This window comes from Oncorhynchus kisutch, linkage group LG8 (genome assembly GCF_002021735.2).
Source record: "Oncorhynchus kisutch isolate 150728-3 linkage group LG8, Okis_V2, whole genome shotgun sequence".
NCBI lineage: Eukaryota > Metazoa > Chordata > Actinopteri > Salmoniformes > Salmonidae > Oncorhynchus > Oncorhynchus kisutch.
The window spans coordinates 63586591-63605599 of NC_034181.2; the positions used below are offsets into that span (position 1 = coordinate 63586591).

The 19009-nt window shown below is 45.5% G+C and overlaps 1 protein-coding gene across 1 annotated transcript in view; it reads right to left on the reverse strand.

Moving 5' to 3' along the window:
* LOC109895436 (CD276 antigen) overlaps window positions 1-19009 on the reverse strand; it is a 92297-nt gene that overhangs the window by 38088 nt on the left and 35200 nt on the right. The window contains exon 5 of the mRNA XM_020489108.2: window positions 1755-1889. Within this exon, the coding sequence (XP_020344697.2) occupies window positions 1755-1889 (135 nt within the window). The remainder of the gene's footprint in view (window positions 1-1754; window positions 1890-19009) is intronic.

Below are 19009 nucleotides of genomic sequence, written 5' to 3' on the forward strand. Positions count from 1 at the left end.
GCTGTCATCCCTGGTAACCACCACTCTCCTCCCGCTGTCATCCCTGGTAACCACTACTCTCCTCCCACTGTCATCCCTGATAACCACCACCCTCCTCCCTCTGTCATCCCTGGTAACCACCAGCCTCCTCTTGCTGTCATCCTTGGCAACCACCACTCTCCTCCCGCTGTCATCCCTGGCAACCACCACTCTCCTCCCGCTGTCATCCCTGGTAATATCCACTCTCCTCCCGCTGTCAACCCTGGTAACCGCAAGCTTCCTCCCGCTGTCATCCCTGGTAACCACCAGCCTCCTCCCGCTGGCATCCCTGGTAACCACCACTTTCCTCCCTCTGTCATCCCTGGTAACCACCACTCTCTTCCCTGGTAACCACCACTCTCCTCCCACTGTCATCCCTGGTAACCACCACTCTCCTCCCGCTGTCATCCCTGATAACCACCACCCTCCTCCCTCTGTCATCCCTGGTAACCACCAGCCTCCTCTCGCTGTCATCCTTGGCAACCACCACTCTCCTCCCGCTGTCATCCCTTGCAACCACCACTCTCCTCCCGCTGTCATCCCTGGTAACATCCACTCTCCTCCCGCTGTCAACCCTGGTAACCGCCAGCCTCCTCCCGCTGTCATCCCTGGTAACCACCAGCCTCCTCCCGCTGGCATCCCTGGTAACCACCACTTTCCTCCCTCTGTCATCTCTGGTAACCACCACTCTCTTCCCTGGTAACCACCACTCTCCTCCCACTGTCATCCCTGGTAACCACCACTCTCCTCCCGCTGTCATCCCTGATAACCACCACCTCCTCCCTCTGTCATCCCTGGTAACCACCAGCCTCATCTCGCTGTCATCCTTGGCAACCACCACTCTCCTCCCGCTGTCATCCCTGGCAACCACCACTCTCCTCCCGCTGTCATCCCTGGTAACATCCACTCTCCTCCCGCTGTCATCCCTGGTAACCGCCAGCCTCCTCCCGCTGTCATCCCTGGTAACTACCATACTCCTCCTGCTGTCATCCCTGGTAACTACCATCCTCCTCCCACTGTCATCCCTGGTAACTACCATCCTCCTCCCGCTGTCATCTCTGGTAACCACCACTCTCCTCCTGCTGTCATCCCTGGTAACCACCACTCTCCTCCCACTGTCATCCCTGGTAACCACCACTTTCCTCCCACTGTGTCTTCCACATAACCTGGGCTCCAGTTTCACTATTATACAGGTCAGGCAGGGCTACTCTGTGAGGGTTTGGGGAAATCATTGGGACAGCCATTTTGCATTTGAACTAGTGTCCTCAGAAGGGTCTGAAAGCAGGACGGGTCATGTACATTATTCACCTCATCAACTCTACACACAATAGAACAATAAAAAAACACACCTCTATAATAATCTCTATTTTAATGTCGGTATTATATCATCAATGTTTCTCTCTCACTTTCATCACTTTTGGCTCTAATAACATTTTCCCTAATCTTTATACTGTTATGCTTATGCAAAGATGAAAGAAAGCACCCAATCACACCCTTCTTTAACCTTGGAAGATTCATATGGGATTTTGGGAGTTGTTTCTTAAGAGGTGCCCAACTATCTCCATTGAAATGGGTGTTCAAGTGTAGTCTCTGCATGTGTTTATGGAACAGCTCAGTTCTTGTGAAAAGTGTTGTTCAGAAAGACAACAGAGCGGTGCTGTTGAGACAGACTGCAGAGTTGAGTGGGCCTGCTTGATCCTTCTCACAGTTGTTCAGACAGACAGACATACAGGTACCTGCTCTGTCCTCCTCACAGCTCTCCTTGATCTTCCTACGGCAGACTGCAGCCAGGGCGATGAGCAGACCCAGCAGACACACAGCCAGGCCCACCGTCACCCACAGAGCCACCGGGGGAAACACCATGTTCTGACCTGGGAGAGGGGGAGAGAGATCGAGAAAGGAGGAGGGAGGAAGATACAGAAAAGGAGACAGATACAGTTAGTCGAGAGGAGGGCACTCAACATGGTCATCACCATGACTACCCCATCCTCCCCACCGCTATGGCTGCCTATCACCATTCCCATAACCATCACCATCATCTCACCATTATACAGTTGAAGTCAGAAGATTACATGCACAGATTAGAGTCATTTAAAACAAATTTTTCAACCACTCCACAAATTTCTTGTTAACAAACTATAGTTTTGGCAAGTCGGTTATGACATCTACTTTGTGCAGTCATTTTTCCAACAATTGGTTACAGACAGATTAATTCACTGTATCACAATTCCAGTAGGTCAGATGTTTACATACACTAAGTTGACTGTGCCTTTAAACAGTATTTCAAGGCCTACCTTCAAACTCAGTGCCTCTTTGACATCATTGGAAAATTAAAAGAAATCAGCCAAGACCACGTTCATCTGTACAAACAATAGTATGCAAGTATAAACACCATGGGACGACGCAACCGTCATACCGTTCAGGAAGGAGACACATTCTGTCTCCTAGAGATGAACGTACTTTGGTGCGAAAAGTGCAAATCAATCCCAGAACAACAGCAAAGGACCTTGTGAAGATGCTGGAGGAAACAGGTACAAAAGTATCTATATCCACAGTAAAACGAGTCCTATATCAACATAACCTGAAAGGCTGCTCAGCAAGGAAGAAGCCACTGCTCCAAAAAAAAAAGACTACGGTTTGCAACTGCACATGGGAACAAAGATTGTACCTTTTGGAGAAATGTCCTCTGGTCTGATGAAAAAAAAATAGAACTGTTTGGCCATAATGACCATCGTTATGTTTGGAGGAAAAAGGGGGAGGCTTTCGAGCCGAAGAACACCATCCCAACCGTGAAGCACGGGGGTGGCAGCATCATGTTGTGGGGGTGCTTTGCTGCAGGAGGGACTGGTGCACTTCACAAAATAGGTGACATCTTGAGGAAGGAAAATTATGTGGATATATTAAAGCAACATCTCAAGACATCAGTCAAGAAGTTAAAGCTTGGTCGCAAATGGGTCTTCCAAATGGACAATGACCCCAAGCATACTTTGTGGCAAAATGGCTTAAGGACAACAAAGTCAAGGTATTGGAGTGGCCACCACAAAGCCCTGACCTCAATTCTATAGAAAATGTGTGGGTAGAACTGAAAAAGCTTGTGCGAGCAAGGAGACCTACAAACCTGACTCAGTTACACCAGCTCTGTCAGGAGGGATGGGCCAAAACTTATTGTGGGAAGCTTGTGGAAGGCTACCCAAAACATTTGACCCATGTTAAACAATGTAAAGGCAATGCTACCAAATACTAATTGAGTGTATGTAAACTTCTGACCCACTGGGAATGTGATGAAAGAAATAAAAGCTGAAATAAATCATTCTCTCTACTATTATTCTGACATTTCACATTCTTAAAATAAAGTGGTGATCCTAACTGACCTAAAACAGGGATTTTTTTACTAGGATTAAATGTCAGGAATTGTGAAAAACTGAGTTTAAATGTATTTGGCTAAAGGTGTATGTAAACTTCTGACTTCAACTGTATGTGCCCTTACCACATCATTATTGTCACCATATTACAGATTACCATCATCATCATCACCCTCCTTATATCATGCTTGTATCATCTGGATGTTAGGGAACATTTACTTTATTTGAAATGAACAAGATGTGGTGATTCATCGAGATCCATTTAACAAACACTTGAGTGTTAAAAACATGGCCAGATGGCAGAGATATCTCAGCAGTTGGAGTACTTTGTGTTGTCTTTTTCTACCCAACAGCCTTGGCACTGTGAAAGAGGATGTGGGCACTAGGTATCCTCATGCCTTCTGCTGCATTCACAATCTGTCATCTGGAGTAATGATGCCCAATGACATCACTCGGTTTTATCCTATTAATCATAAATAGAAATCAAATATGATGTTGTATTTGTATAATTCTGATGCTACACTGCCAATGAAAAAAACAAACAAAGCGGAGCATTTTTCTGACGGTTGTGAGAATGACTGTCTATCAGACAGTTTAGCACACAATTCACTCTAGAGAGAATGAAATATCAAAGTGAGAGACAGCTTCTTGACAAGATAAAACCAACAAAAATCTGGTCAGCAAGACAAAGATATTGCAGACATCCCCAAATTTCCCCAGGGCATTCCAATGTAACGGAATAAAGTAGAGGAGGAAAAACAGCTTGAGACACTAAATAGCTTGAAGGCTGGCTATAATACAAACTGGCCTCCTTCAGAGAACCCACTCTGGGAAGATAATTGTAAAAAGTCTCGAAATTGACTAGCGTTGGGATGGAGAAATGACCAAGCATCTGTAAGGACTTGGCACAGGACAGACGGAGAGGACAGAGACACACTATTGCACAGCCAAGATGGAGGTCAATAGGAAGTCTCATTCCTATTGGGAGAGAGAGAGAGAGAGAGAGAGGGAGAGAGAGACAGAGAGAGAGAGAGACAGAGAGAGAGAAGAGAGAGAGACAGAGAGAGAGAGAGAGAGAGAGAGAGAGAGAGAGAGAGAGAGAGAGAGAGGGGACTTCTGTCCATTGCGGTGGATGAGGAGGGCCAGGAATGTGTCATAATGGTAGATGAGACAGGATGCAGAGAAATGGAGAGCTCTAGGGGGGGCAGTTGGGGTGGCATTCTCTGAGTAAGACAGAAAAGGTTCATTTCACCTCCTATCTGTTTGTTTACCTTTATTTGGCCAAGTAAGTTGAGGGTTTGAATCAAAACATGTTTTGACAGTATGTGGCCATGAGAGCCTTCATATGTATGTGATTATTGGAACACATTATGGGAAGCAAGATTATGCTTAACCACGTAATCCTATTTATGATTAACCATATTACATGGCTATTGTATAATATGCCATGAAGAATCATACACTATATATATTTTGGCATATATTTAGGAGGGCTTATGATGCGATCCTGGTGCTATATTCAATCAACAAAAAATTGGTTTTCAGAGTGACTGATAATGTTTAATATAAGGGTGTTTTGGCCGACCATAATCATCATTGAAATGTGACAGATGTGGATGTGCTGGATGTGTTGCTACAGATTGGCTTCTAATAAACTCTGTTCCAGCCCAAACCGATATCAACAGCAACTTGTCATATAGAGAAAGGAGAAAACCTAGATGGTCCATCTTGTCATTTTGACAAAGCAGTGTATAGTTCCTTGGGCCAACCATGACTGATGAGCTCCACTGTCTCTCTGTAGAGCTCTTTGCTCCGTGCTATTTAAAGGATAACCACTGTGACCGTGTTAATTCCAAATGCAAAGGCCCAAATTACAGATGAATACTAGGTAGAACTGTGTTCTGCTCGCTGTACACTCTGCTTCGTGCATGAAATGTCCACATAGAGCTATAATAAGACAGAGAAGTAATGAATGTGTCTGGCACTTTGAAGCAGAGCAGAGCTGTGCTCTCAGCTTCTCCCTCTCTCTCACCCCTCCCTCCGTTTTCTCGATCCCTAAGGGCAGGCTGATCAAGACAAATGTCGTAGTCGGCTATCATTTCAGCGCTGGGGCCCCAAAGGGCTGCAGGATCATATTTTTCTTTTTCTCTTGTTTGATGATGTGATTTTGTTTTCTTCAGAAAGAGATTTGTCTCTAATGGCTCTGTTTACCTATCGTCTCCTTCCCCTCCTCTCATTCCTTCTCTACTGGGGTGAGGATGGAGTGTTTTGGGCTGCCTGTTACATCATTGAAAGTCGGGAGACTGAGCTGCAGTAATGGGGCCACAGAGGTGCAACTTCTGGGCTCTGCACTGAACTCAACACATACAGTTTATAGAAGCAAAACACAGGTCTATTTATGTAAACATCACTTTACAGTAATTACAGTGAGATAAGACTTGGAGGTTGGGCTGGACTACAGCCCTTAAATATTATCAGGCAGGTCGACTTGAGTGTAGGTGTCGAAAGGAAGCCAAACAAAAAGGTAAAAATATATATATTTTAATGGGAGTGAATGGTAGTATGATTAAACATCACCTAGATATGGACTCTTAATAGATGACCAAAAAATACATTTAACTACCCATTAATTCTATAAGACACACAGGGGGCCTCACGCAGGCCAAGCTGAAGGTAAAAGCCCAGATTGGCATTCATTTTCCTGGAGCCAGAGTGTTTTAAGTTCAGCCAGTGCCTACGGTGGAATAAAGTGCTCAGTCCTGGCCTGTCGTCTCAGATTGTCTCAGTTCTACATCGTCATGACAGACAAAGGATCAAAGCTGCTTTCTCTATCTGCGGGTGTCAGCTGAGTTTTACATTTACACAGGACAAAAAACACCTCCTTAACTGGGACCGAAGGAGAATGATGTCCCCTGACAGACAGACACCCCACCACAGGCTAACAGGAGCCCCAGGGTGCATTCCAGGCAGGCTGGGGAATGAGGAGGAGCATAGAGGGGGTCAATAATTGTTCTAGGGACAATCCTAATTGTCCCTAGAATTTCTAAGCAAACAGCTGGAGGCAGGGCTTTCTCCTATAGAGCTCCATTTTTATGGAACGGTCTGCCTACCCATGTCAGAGACGCAAACTCGGTCTCAACCTTTAAGTCTTTACTGAAGACTCATCTCTTCAGTGGGTCATATGATTGAGTGTAGTCTGGCCCAGGAGTGGGAAGGTGAACGGAAAGGCTCTGGAGCAACGAACCGCCCTTGCTGTCTCTGCCTGGCCGGTTCCCCTCTTTCCACTGGGATTCTCTGCCTCTAACCCTATTACAGGGGCTGAGTCACTGGCTTGCTGGGGCTCTCTCATGCTGTCCCTGGAGGGGGTGCGTCACCTGAGTGGGTTGATTCACTGTTGTGGTCATCCTGTCTGGGTTGGCGCCCCCCCCCCCTTGGGTTGTGCCGTGGCGGAGATCTTTGTGGGCTATACTCAGCCTTGTCTCAGGATGGTAAGTTGGTGGTTGAAGATATCCCTCTAGTGGTGTGGGGGCTGTGCTTTGGCAAAGTGGGTGGGGTTATATCCTTCCTGTTTGGCCCTGTCCGGGGGTGTCCTCGGATGGGGCCACAGTGTCTCCTGACCCCTCCTATCTCAGCCTCCAGTATTTATGCTGCAGTAGTTTATGTGTCGGGGGGCTGGGGTCAGTTTGTTATATCTGGAGTACTTCTCCTGTCCTATTCGGTGTCCTGTGTGAATCTAAGTGTGCGTTCTCTAATTCTCTCCTTCTCTCTTTCTTTCTCTCTCTCGGAGGACCTGAGCCCTAGGACCATGCCCCAGGACTACCTGACATGATGACTCCTTGCTGTCCCCAGTCCACCTGGCCATGCTGCTGTTCCAGTTTCAACTGACCTGAGCCCTAGGACCATGCCCCAGGACTACCTGACATGATGACTCCTTGCTGTCCCCAGTCTACCTGGCCATGCTGCTGCTCCAGTTTCAACTTCCACCTGACTGTGCTGCTGCTCTAGTTTCAACTGTTCTGCCTTATTATTATTCGACCATGCTGGTCATTTATGAACATTGAACATCTTGACCATGTTCTGTTATAATCTCCACCCGGCACAGCCAGAAGAGGACTGGCCACCCCACATAGCCTGGTTCCTCTCTAGGTTTCTTCCTAGGTATTGGCCTTTCTAGGGAGTTTTTCCTAGCCTCTGTGCTTCTCCACCTGCATTGCTTGCTGTTTGGGGTTTTAGGCTGGGTTTCTGTACAGCACTTTGAGATATCAGCTGATGTACGAAGGGCTATATAAATAAATTTGATTTGATTTGATTTGAATAAGCTGCCTCTTTCATTATGAGGCTAAACCAAAGGCCTGGCAGCTCTGGCCTTCAGAGCGGCTCAGGGCTGGTGTGATGTGAGAGGATCAGGGGACAGACAGTGGTTCAGTGGAGATCACAGGGAGGCAGGGTGGACTGGAGGATAGCCCTAGGGTGGTTGGACACTGAGGCCCAACTGCTGGAGGGTCTAGTATCCCCCATGGCCCAGAAGAAGAAGTCAAGGCCACACTGCTGAGAGGAAGAACAGGCAATAGACGAAAGCACGTAGAACTCATTCGGACAATAGCAGCCAGTCGACCTAAATCACATTCACAACCCAGTCTGCTGAGTTCACACCTCGCTGGGAACAACAGCTCTGCAATCACCAATCAACAATCAATCAATCAACAATAAGCAGTCTGGTGATTTAAAGCTTTATTTCCTTCCATTCGTTTAGCAGTTGTGAGATCTGGGAGGACTGTGATAGGCTGGCAGTCATAATAACAACACTGAACAAAACAAGAAGCCAGAGCAGTGTCAGAGGTCAAGGCTCAGCCAGACTAGAAGACAGCCAGAGAGAAGACATGATTTCCTTTTTTGCATTTGGGGGAACAATTGAATTTAATGGCCGACTTTGCGTTTGTTTCAGACTCACACCCATTGTCACACTTCATCACGGTCAGAGAAGGTGATCAAAAACCTTGCCTCCGCCTACAGCATGAAAGGGCTAGCTGCTAGAGGTAGCGCTGCCTCTCTGCCGCCTGTCCTCTGGCTGTCCCCGGGTGCATATCTCACAGAAAGGGAGGACAAGGAGGAGCTCACCTCACCGGGAGAGGAAAAACTTGGCAAACTGAGATGGATGAGCACAGCTTTTTGTCCTGTCAGCATCTTTGCACTGAGCATTCTCCCCCATTTCTTGCATTTCAATGAATTGCTTTTCGGCAACCCAGCTCACATTTACTTACACAATTTGTCTGACATTATTGCCCTGATTTGATGCCGTGGTCTTGAGGAAAACACAAAAATATGATGTGCACGTGGGTGCATTTAAGACAGAATAGTGACTCTGCAGTTATTGGAAGAAATAATTTTCTAACCACACTTTTTTCACAGATGAACCCATAAAAGCCATCTGGAGGTGGCGGGCGGTGTTTCGTGTGTGTCTGTGCACATGTGTATGTGTATGACTCTGTGCATGTGTGTGTGTTGTTTGTTGTGGGTGTGTGTGACTGGGCTGGGATAGGAATAAGGCCTGCATGCAGTACCATTAGCCCACTCTAAAACTCTAAGCGTCTTTCATGCACATCAGGAAGTAGCTTGTGACCTTTCTCCTGGGATGGATGCTTGGCTCTAGGTTCCCTGCCTTTACTTCACCATTTAGTACAACGCTGCCGAGAGTTTAGAATAGTGAGTTGCAGTGGGAGGTCACCTGCCCTCCTCAATGAGTTTGACTACTGATGTGATTGATCCAGACGTGAATACCAGTCCAGTAGTTCCTCCGACCCTCCCTGCAGCCTTGCACCTCAAGGCACCACCACGTTCCCTTGAGACAGCCTGGATTAAACATGGAATGGCTGGGTTAGGGGAACAATTGTCTGGTATTGGATGTACTGAGCTAGACCTAGTCTCCAAGTGTAGGCAAGTCACACATAGATTAACTTTTAATAAAAAAATAATAATAATACATTTTACCCCCTTTTTCTCCCCAAATTCGTGGTATCCAATTGTTAGTAGCTACTATCTTGTCTCATCGCTACAACTCCCGTACGGGCTCGGGAGAGACGAAGGTTGAAAGTCATGCGTCCTCCGATACACAACCCAACCAAGCACTGCTTCTTAACACAGCGCCATCCAACCCGGAAGCCAGCTACACCAATGTGTTGGAGGAAACACCGTGCACCGAAACACCTGGCATCCTTGGTTAGTGCACACTGCGCCCGGCCCGCCACGGGCAAGGATATCCCTACCGGCCAAGCCCTCCCTAACCCGGACAACAGAGCCTGGGCGCGAACCCAGAGTCTCTGGTGGCACAGCTGGCGCTGCAGTACAGCACCCTTAACCACTGCACCACTCGGGAGGCCCTAGATTAACTTCTCACTAAGACACTAGTGTCTCACCCTGCATAAAGACTAACCTACAGACAGAGCACTCACAATAATGAAAATGTACTTTCATCTCCGATCCGTTTCACTATAATTCAATACAATCTCTTTTAAAAAATCCCTCCAGATAAATATCCAAAATGTCTGACTGTGCTATAAAAAATTGCTTACAAATCTAAAAAATAGGGCCATAAAGAAATTCGCAATCTTATCTAGTGTCTAGTGAAAACAAAGTGTCGGCATCAGAGGTTTTGGTTTAATACTCTCACAGCTAGGAATAGTTTTCAGTGTAAAACATCCATATAAATACTGATTTGGCCGTGCATTTAAACAGTGTGTGGGGCATCTAATCCTCAGGTAAATTCAGTGGGGTGATTTCAAATCTCATTCCAGCAAGGTTAACACGATTTTCTCATCCTTAGTCTACAGTGTACCAGAATCAGACTGTATACCCAGTATGATGGCTAATTAAGCATGTTAGCATCCTAAGCATGTTTCAGACTGAGGGAGGGAGGGAATGTGTGGCGGGGGAGTTGATAAACACTAGCCTAGTATGAGAAGAACTGGGACTGGAACCACAGTGTCTAGTCCAGTCATACCACTGCTGGCCAGTATATCCCCCACCTCAGCTCCTCACTGCTTGTCAGCTCTGCCGAGACCTCCATTAAAAACTCCTCTGACATCTCCTGCAGCTGACAGAGACTCCATCACTTCAGCATGCCCTCCTCTCAGGAGAGACTGGCATTAAGATGTCGGAAGAGGCAGAGTGGACTATCGATTTCTCACCACTTCCATTTCGTTCCTCCTTTCGGCCGTAACAGCTGAGGCAAACTTTAGGTTGCAATAATCAGTTTAACAAGTCTTGTTCTCAAAATGTTTAATTAGTTTTTCAAATAAGGGTCTGACTACAAGAGGGCAGAAGATGTGTAGGAGGGAATCGCTAGTGACAGCTATCAGCACCTCTGCCGACAATCTGCCGGGCTGATCGTGTCTGATATGAGTGGATAGGCTGAGAGCAAATAGACAAGGCCGCACTGCAGAGAGGAAGAGCAGGCAGGAGAGAGAGAGGGAGACCATTTGAATGGCTACTGTCAAGTACAGCCCTAATCCTAACTCTATAGCCTCAATGTTTTACGGGAATAAACACTACCAACAGCCCCTCTGATTGGCTCTTTGGGCATGTGAGTTCTTTACCAGGATCTATTTGAAGGTGTGAGAGATAACACACGACAGAGGTGATACCCTAGGGAATATCATCATCATCACAGACTCCACTATCTGATATACACTGCTCAAAAAAATAAAGGGAACACATCCTAGATCTGAATGAATGAAATATTCTTCTTAAATACTTTTTTCTTTTTTACATAGTTGAATATGCTGACAACAAAATCACACATAGGAAATCAAATGTATCAACCCATGGAGGTCTGGATTTGGAGTCACACTCAAAATTAAAGTGGAAAACCACACTACAGGCTGATCCAACTTTGATGTAATGTCCTTAAAACAAGTCAAAATGTGGCTCAGTAGTGTGTGTGGCCTCCACGTGCCTGTATGACCTCCGTACAACGCCTGGGCATGCTCCTGATGAGGTGGCGGATGGTCTCCTGAGGGATCTCCTCCCAGACCTGGACTAAAGCATCCGCCAACTCCAGGACAGTCTGTGGTGCAATGTGGCGTTGGTGGATGGAGCGAGACATGATGTCCCAGATGTGCTCAATTGAGGTCTGGGGAACTGGCGGGCCAGTCCATAGCATCAATGCCTTCCTCTTGCAGGAACTGCTGACACACTCCAGCCACATGAGGTCTAGCATTGTCTTGCATTAGGAGGAACCCAGGGCCAACCGCACCAGCATATGGTCTCACAAGGGGTCTGAGGATCTCATCTCGGTACCTAATGGCAGTCAGGCTACCTCTGGCGAGCACATGGAGGGCTGTGCGGCCCCCCAAAGAAATGCCACCCCACACCATGACTGACCCACCGCCAAACCGGTCATGCTGGAGGATGTTGCAGGCAGCAGAACGTTCTCCACGGCATCTCCAGACTCTGTCACGTCTGTCACGTGCTCAGTGTGAATCTGCTTTCATCTGTGAAGAGCACAGGGCGCCAGTGGCGAATTTGCCAATCTTGGTGTTCTCTGGCAAATGCCAAACGTCCTGCACGGTGTTGGGCTGTAAGCACAACCCCTACCTGTGGACGTCGGGCCATCATACCACACTCATGGAGTCTGTTTCTGACCGTTTGAGCAGACACATGCACATTTGTGGCCTGCTGGAGGTCATTTTGCAGGGCTCTGACAGTGCTGCTCCTGCTCCTACTTGCACAAAGGCGGAGGTAGCGGTCCTGCTGCTGGGTTGTTGCCCTCCTACGGCCTCCTCCACATCTCCTGATGTACTGGCCTGTCTCCTGGTAGCGCCTCCATGCTCTGGACACTACGCTGACAGACACAGCATACCTTCTTGCCACAGCTCGCATTGATATGCCATCCAAGATGAGCTGCACTACCTGAGCCACTTGTGTGGGTTGTAGACTCCGTCTCATGCTACCACTAGAGTGAAAGCACCGCCAGCATTCAAAAGTGACCAAAACCTCAGCCAGGAAGCATAGGAACTGAGAAGTGGTCTGTGGTTACCACCTGCAGAACCACTCCTTTATTGGGGGTGTCTTGCTAATTGCCTACAATTTCCACCTGTTGTCTACTCCATTTGCACAACAGCATGCGAAATTTATTGTCAATCAGCGTTGCTTCCTAAGTGGACAGTTTGATTTCACAGAAGTGTGATTGACTTGGAGTTACATTGTGTTGTTTAAGTGTTCCCTTTATTTTTTTGAGCAGTGTAGTGAAAGGTTGATGTGTTTACCCCCCCGCCACTCAGCAATATAAACATTTGCAGACACCCACAACATTAAAGATCTTCTTGCATCCATCCTAAACCCTCAGTTGAGTGAGTTTGTTCTTTAGTATGCCTTCTCCTCTCTGCAGTATCACTAGGAGAATATATAATGACAGAATTTCTTAAAAAGACATGCCTCTGTATATCTTTGCCTAAGGCTCTCATTATAAAACAACATTTCTCATTTTGCTCTGCTGCAGTCTTTGGTGGTTACTGAAGAGATGAATATTCTCAGAGCACTCAGGAGTAGCTGGCTACGACCCTGCCACTGCCTCTGTATCAGGTCAGCTCTGTCTCCACCAACCACACAGCTGCACATCTCTAGGAAACAGCTACATATACTCACATTCACTATAAAATATAGGCTTAATAAGAATGATTTAAACGCAAACATAGTGGGGCAATCGGTTGTTTCTTGTTTCCATAGAAATGCAAAGCAATGCTTTGGAGTAAAACATGCTAATTGGTGACTTCTTCTACTGCATGACTAATTTCCTGGTCTGAAATACAGATATTTGGGTGGGTGGTGATAATATGGATGATTTCCTAAACATAATGTAGCTGACAGGGACATAAGGTCCAAATAAGGTAGATAACAGAAGCCCCAGTTTGTCAAATTTACTTAAATTCAATTTGTATGTACGTTTGAGAGAGAGAGAGAGAGAGAGAGAGAGAGAGACTGCCAAGCAGTTTGGCTGTGGATGTGACTTACTGGATGGAGCCTCCTCTCCACTCAGATAGCAGAGTAAGGTGGAGGAGGTCTGTAACCTCCACTTCCACTCAGAACATTACTACACTCACGTCTTCCTTCACTTAAAGAGCATGATGCTCCTGGTTGCTGCATTAGAAGAGACCACAGTATGAATACCAACGTCAAGCTAAATGTATTTTAACACTCTCCAACATTTCAACTTTAAAACTGTATGCCATGAGTCTGCCCTGGATTTAAGGGCTAGGACACACCAATAACGTTTGCACTTCTAATTTGCGAACCGAGAGCGCGCCGATTTTACATCGTGCAGAATCGTGCAAAAATGTCGTAAGTTAGCTGTCCACCAGCGGGTGGTCTCTAAAACACAGCGTGACGAACGATTGGCAGACGAACACCAGTTCAGTGTGTATGTGTTGTGCTCTTTCACTGAGTTGTAAAAGCAAACTAAGTAGAAACTGGCAATTATTTAGTTTGCTGATGTTAGCTGGCAGGGTAACTGCTGTTGAACTTAACAGAAAAAAACATGTGTTTATTCACAGTGCTGAGCTAGTATTGTAACTGACATGTAATATTAGTTAATGTTTCATCCCCTCTCAACTGAGGTGAATGAATTAGCTACGCTAGCTAGTAGCTACCACAGCCAGGTTAGCTCCAGGCTCTAGCTATCTGTCCGAAAGTATTACTATCTAACAGCAATTGTTTGTATGGAAATGTTTTGTAGCCTTTGTTTCAACAGAAGTAAATGAACTTGGCTAGCTTTCGCCAGTTGATGTACCGTTAGCGAGAGCTGGCCAAAAGTTGGCTAATGTTAGCTATTATTCTTTCCTGAATCACACGATGAAAACATAAGCCAAACAATGTAAGATTGATATTCTGAATGTTTTCAATGCAATGTGTGTTTTTATTAGTCCGTATGGCAATGTAACGTCACAGTCTTCACTGTCAAGGTGCACAGTAGAGGTCTGGTGGGACCAATTTCGTCATCCTACCATCCGCAGCTTTTCATACCGCACTCCGCCCACACCCGCTGGCTTTCTGTCTGACTCCCACCGGCTACCGCAAGAACTGGTTCCAAACCCAACCGCAGTCCCGCAATGTTATTTTAGGTGTATGTGACGCAGCTCACATTCCAGCCATGGTCCTAGCAATTTTGCTCCCAATAAGCAATATCAAATGCACAAACATAATTGAGGAAATTGTTTAAATTACCAGAGATTCTCACATGGCCCTTATAAGGCTATCTGTATTACTGGGCTATATCAACAAATATGATAGATGTAGTTTGTAGAGAGCAGAGTAGGAGAGACTTGCAATTTCTCTTGAGCTATTTTCATAGCCTGCCTTTTAGGAGTGGAAAGATGGGTGATCAATATCTAGGCCTATTTCTAGGAAATGTATTAAAGTATTTAGGAAGTACATTTCCTTGGACAGATAACTGCCCAGTGCTTCACCGCCCAAGCATAGGCTATAGCCTACTCTATTTCATTGAGACCACACACACACCTGATCTCGCAGGTATGGCTACTGAACATGAAGCAGCAAGAATGACAACAGCGACACTTCCTATGTTTTGCATAGGCCAATAGGATATAGCCTACCTTTTAGGGGGACGATTTACTGGCAGAGACAAATAAATGGGTAATCAATACTTATTGTAAAATGAAACGGCGCAACGCCTTATCACCATAGAAGCTTAACCTATGTGCGCGTTGAGCCTTTTCAATGATGATTTAAGTTTTTGATTGCACTTCGACTCACGTTAGTTGAGCGCCCTCCACTTCTATCCATTATCAATAGCCTATTTATTTACAGGCACTGTAGTAAACTAGTCTAATCATATTTAAATTAATGTAATATTTAAATTGACTGCAAAATGATCCTCCGCCCACGTAGGCAGCCTACTCTATCTCAATGAGACCACACTTGATCTCTCACGCCCAACCAAGAGAGGTAGGGCTACTGATGTTGAAGCAGCAAATTGTGTGAGAATAATGGGAAAAATATGGGCTTTTAATACAATAGGTAGGCTAACGCATACAAAGCAATCTGTCGGACAACAAAAATATTTTCATCCCAAAGTCTTCTGTCTGACCGCCCACAGCATGAAAAATGCCGGCCGCGCCGCAATGATCTCTGTCGGGACCCGCAGGTCCCGCTGGCATACCGCAGGAATGTAGCCCTCTAGTGCACAGTCAGTACACAACACTGCTCATCATGTCTTATGGAGACAGTGGTCCCAGTGAATTTTGCAGTATATTAACAATATCAGTGAATTACAGTTCCATCTTGAATTGATGGGTAGACCTACAGTAGCTACAGGTCAACAGCTTAAAGCTACAGTCTGGGAATAATGGCCATTTCAATTATTGAACCATTGATTCTATTCTTGGATAATATAATGTATAAACGTACACCATGGAAATGCTTTGCTGTGCCTCATCTTAGAAGGATCAGATGGTGACAGGAGTCTCAGCAGGGTCAGGCAGCCAGGGAAGACCAGTCTGACGGAGCTGAGGTGAATTTTTGCAGATACAGCACTTTATTATCTCTGCGCAGCAAACACTGGACACGCCTGATGCTATTTTAAGTCAGTCTGACAAACTTTCAAAGTTGAGGTCCAAACGATACCATGGGTTGATAGAGGCTTTTCACGATGACACAAAAGATGTAAAACAAAAATGTGAGAAAGACCTGGTAGAAGCTATTGATGATGACTGGATACATATATGTTAAAATGCTCTGTCATGTTCATACCATCTCAGAATTAAATTACAGCAGTTTAACACCATCCAGTGAAACTGAATAACATGCACTCAGAAATGCATTCCTCTGCTGGAGGTGTAAAACACAAAAGGGGACATATTTGCATATGTTGTGGTCTTGTGAAGGATGGCCTAATTCTGGCAAAGAGTATGTACTTTTATTTCAGCATGTCTACAGATTCTCCCTTCTCCCTGTTTTTGTTTGCTTGTAAATGTTGATACTGGTGGCTGTTATCTGAAGAAACTGTGTAACGAAGCTGTGTAGCTCAGTTAGTAGAGCATGGGGCTTGCAACGCCAGGGTTGTGGGTTTGATTCCCACGGAGGACCAGTATGAAAATGTATACACTCATTACTGTCAGTCACTCTGGACAAGAGTGTCTGTAAAATGTGAAACATTTGTAGTGGCTAAGAAATGTATTGCCATTCATTGGAAGGTTGGTTATCCTCACACAATATCATTTCATTTACATTTACAAGATTAAGGGTATACTGGGCAACTTTCATAAAGATCTGGATGCCTTATATGGAATACAATCTGACTAAAGGAGTCTGTTTTGCAAACATGTCCAAGTCTGGGGAGATACCTATTGAGACTATTGCTGGCTGCGCAGTCCTGGCCCTGGGGGTCTGCTGTCCTGGGGGTTGTCACTCTGGCCTTGGCGTAACACACCCACAACCAATAATGAATGTTTCACTAAGATCCTAAAGCTTAGTGGGATGTATTATATTGTGGCAATTCAGGGTGGTGGATACCTAGGGACAGGATGAGGGGACCCGGCTATATCGTTTGCAAGTGGGGTGTATTAGATTGTACTATTAGGCCCATGACATTAATTATATGGAGGATTTTTGTTTCCAAACCTTTCTCTTGGGAATAAAAAAAAAATGAATGTGGGAACTGGGAAGGAAATTGTGTTGTGAGAGAGTTGAGTTATTGACTAGACTGGTGGGGTCGGGCGTGCAGGCAGCTCGGGCTGGCTGGTCGGTCTGGCTGGGCTGGCTGGTCGGTCTGGCTGGTCGGTCTGGCTGGTCGGTCTGGCTGAAATTTGATATAGAGGATGTCTTAATAAAGACAATCAAAAGTCTTAGTTTTGCTATTCTAGTGGTTATAGGTGAAACACAATATGTATTATTGAATTACCTTTGATCTAGTTCAGTCGTATTTATCATTTAAACATATTTAATAATGATATTTTACCTGCTTGATGAGGGCATTTTTGCTTACTTTTTGTTCTAAATAGTGATGGTATATTGGATTGTGTAAAAATGCAGGAAATTAGCTTTAGATGCCCCAAAAAATTATGGGGGAGGCCAGGTTATGTCTCCCCCACTTCTAAAACCAAGGTGCCCCCCCTGACCATACCCCTCAGGTATTTTGAATCAAAAGGAAATGTTTCCATGTCCAAGTTAGTATAGCGTAGCCATACTATAACTATCACTGCCTCAGTCTCAGGCAATATCATGGTTGCAGACGCATGAAATGAGGCATTTGTTTCCTGAAGATAGAAGTGTATCACCACTGCAGCCAGAACTTTCACCAAGACGACACTGAGTGTACAAAACATTAAGGACACCTGCTCTTTCCATGACAAATACTTACCAGGTGAACACAGGTGAAAGTTATGATCCCTTATTGATGTCACTTGTTAAATTCACTTCAATCAGTGTAGATGAAGGGGAGGAGACAGGTTAAAGAAGACTTTTTTAGCCTTCAAACAATTGACATGGGTTGTGTATGAGTGTCATTCAGAGGGTGACTGGGCAAGACAAACGGTTGAAGTGCCTTTGAACGGGGTACGGTAGTAGGTGCCAGGTGCACCGGTTTGTGTCAACAACTGCAATACTGCTTTTTTCCCCCATGTGTATCAAGAATGGACCACCACCCAAAGCACATTCAGCTAACTTGACACAACTGTGGGAAGTATTGGATATCAACATGGGACAGCATCCCTGTCGAAAGCTTTCGACGCCTTGTAGAGTCCATGCCCAAAAGGGGGGGATGTAAACTCAATATTAGGAAGGTGTTCCTAATATTTGGTATACTCAGTATATGTGGCCATAATGTTGTATGTGCTTCTATTGGCTGCTGTGATATACTGAACAGAGAGGGCCTCAGTCTTTACCCAGAAGTAATTTAGCTGGTGTGAACCTGGGGCCCTATAGGGGCCTCTAATCCTCTGACCTTCTTAGTGTGCTCCATTCACTACCAGTCATTTATCTCATCCCCATCTCTAAATCCATCCAGCCAGCCAGCCAGCCAGCCAGCCAGGAGTCTAACAGAAGGCATAGCCTTTGGCTAAAGCGCAAAGGACTTGACTTGGTTAGCATTTAGCTTAGTTGGCATAGGGATCAAATATACACTGGTGGCTCTGGAAAGTTTATCAGGAAATTGTCATGGTCTCTGTGTCTAATGTAGGAGCTGGAGCAGCAGTTGGAAATTCAAACGAAGTTGTATTAGTCCTTAAGCCTTGGGTTGGTTACATACCATATTTTTTGTTACCATAGATATTAAACTATCTTATTATGGATTTCAATATAATTTCACTAGAATCGCTTTAATTTTATCTTGCTATTTCTCTCAAAGCCATTTCTGCTACGGATGCCCGCGTTAATGTTTTTAAGGCAAACATAATGGAATTGCATCTTAATAATGGAATTGCATCTTACTTGATAACGAGGGACGTCTACCGTACACGGTTGAGGCCCCAAATAACCACAGACCGAACAGAGCCACAGTAACACTAACAACGGCATCAGAAACCTTCACTAGAAACGCTGCTCATCCCCCAGCAGTACAGCAAGTGGCTGGAAGTAGGCAGACACATACATTATAGATATGACAGGCAGTTTAAGTCTGG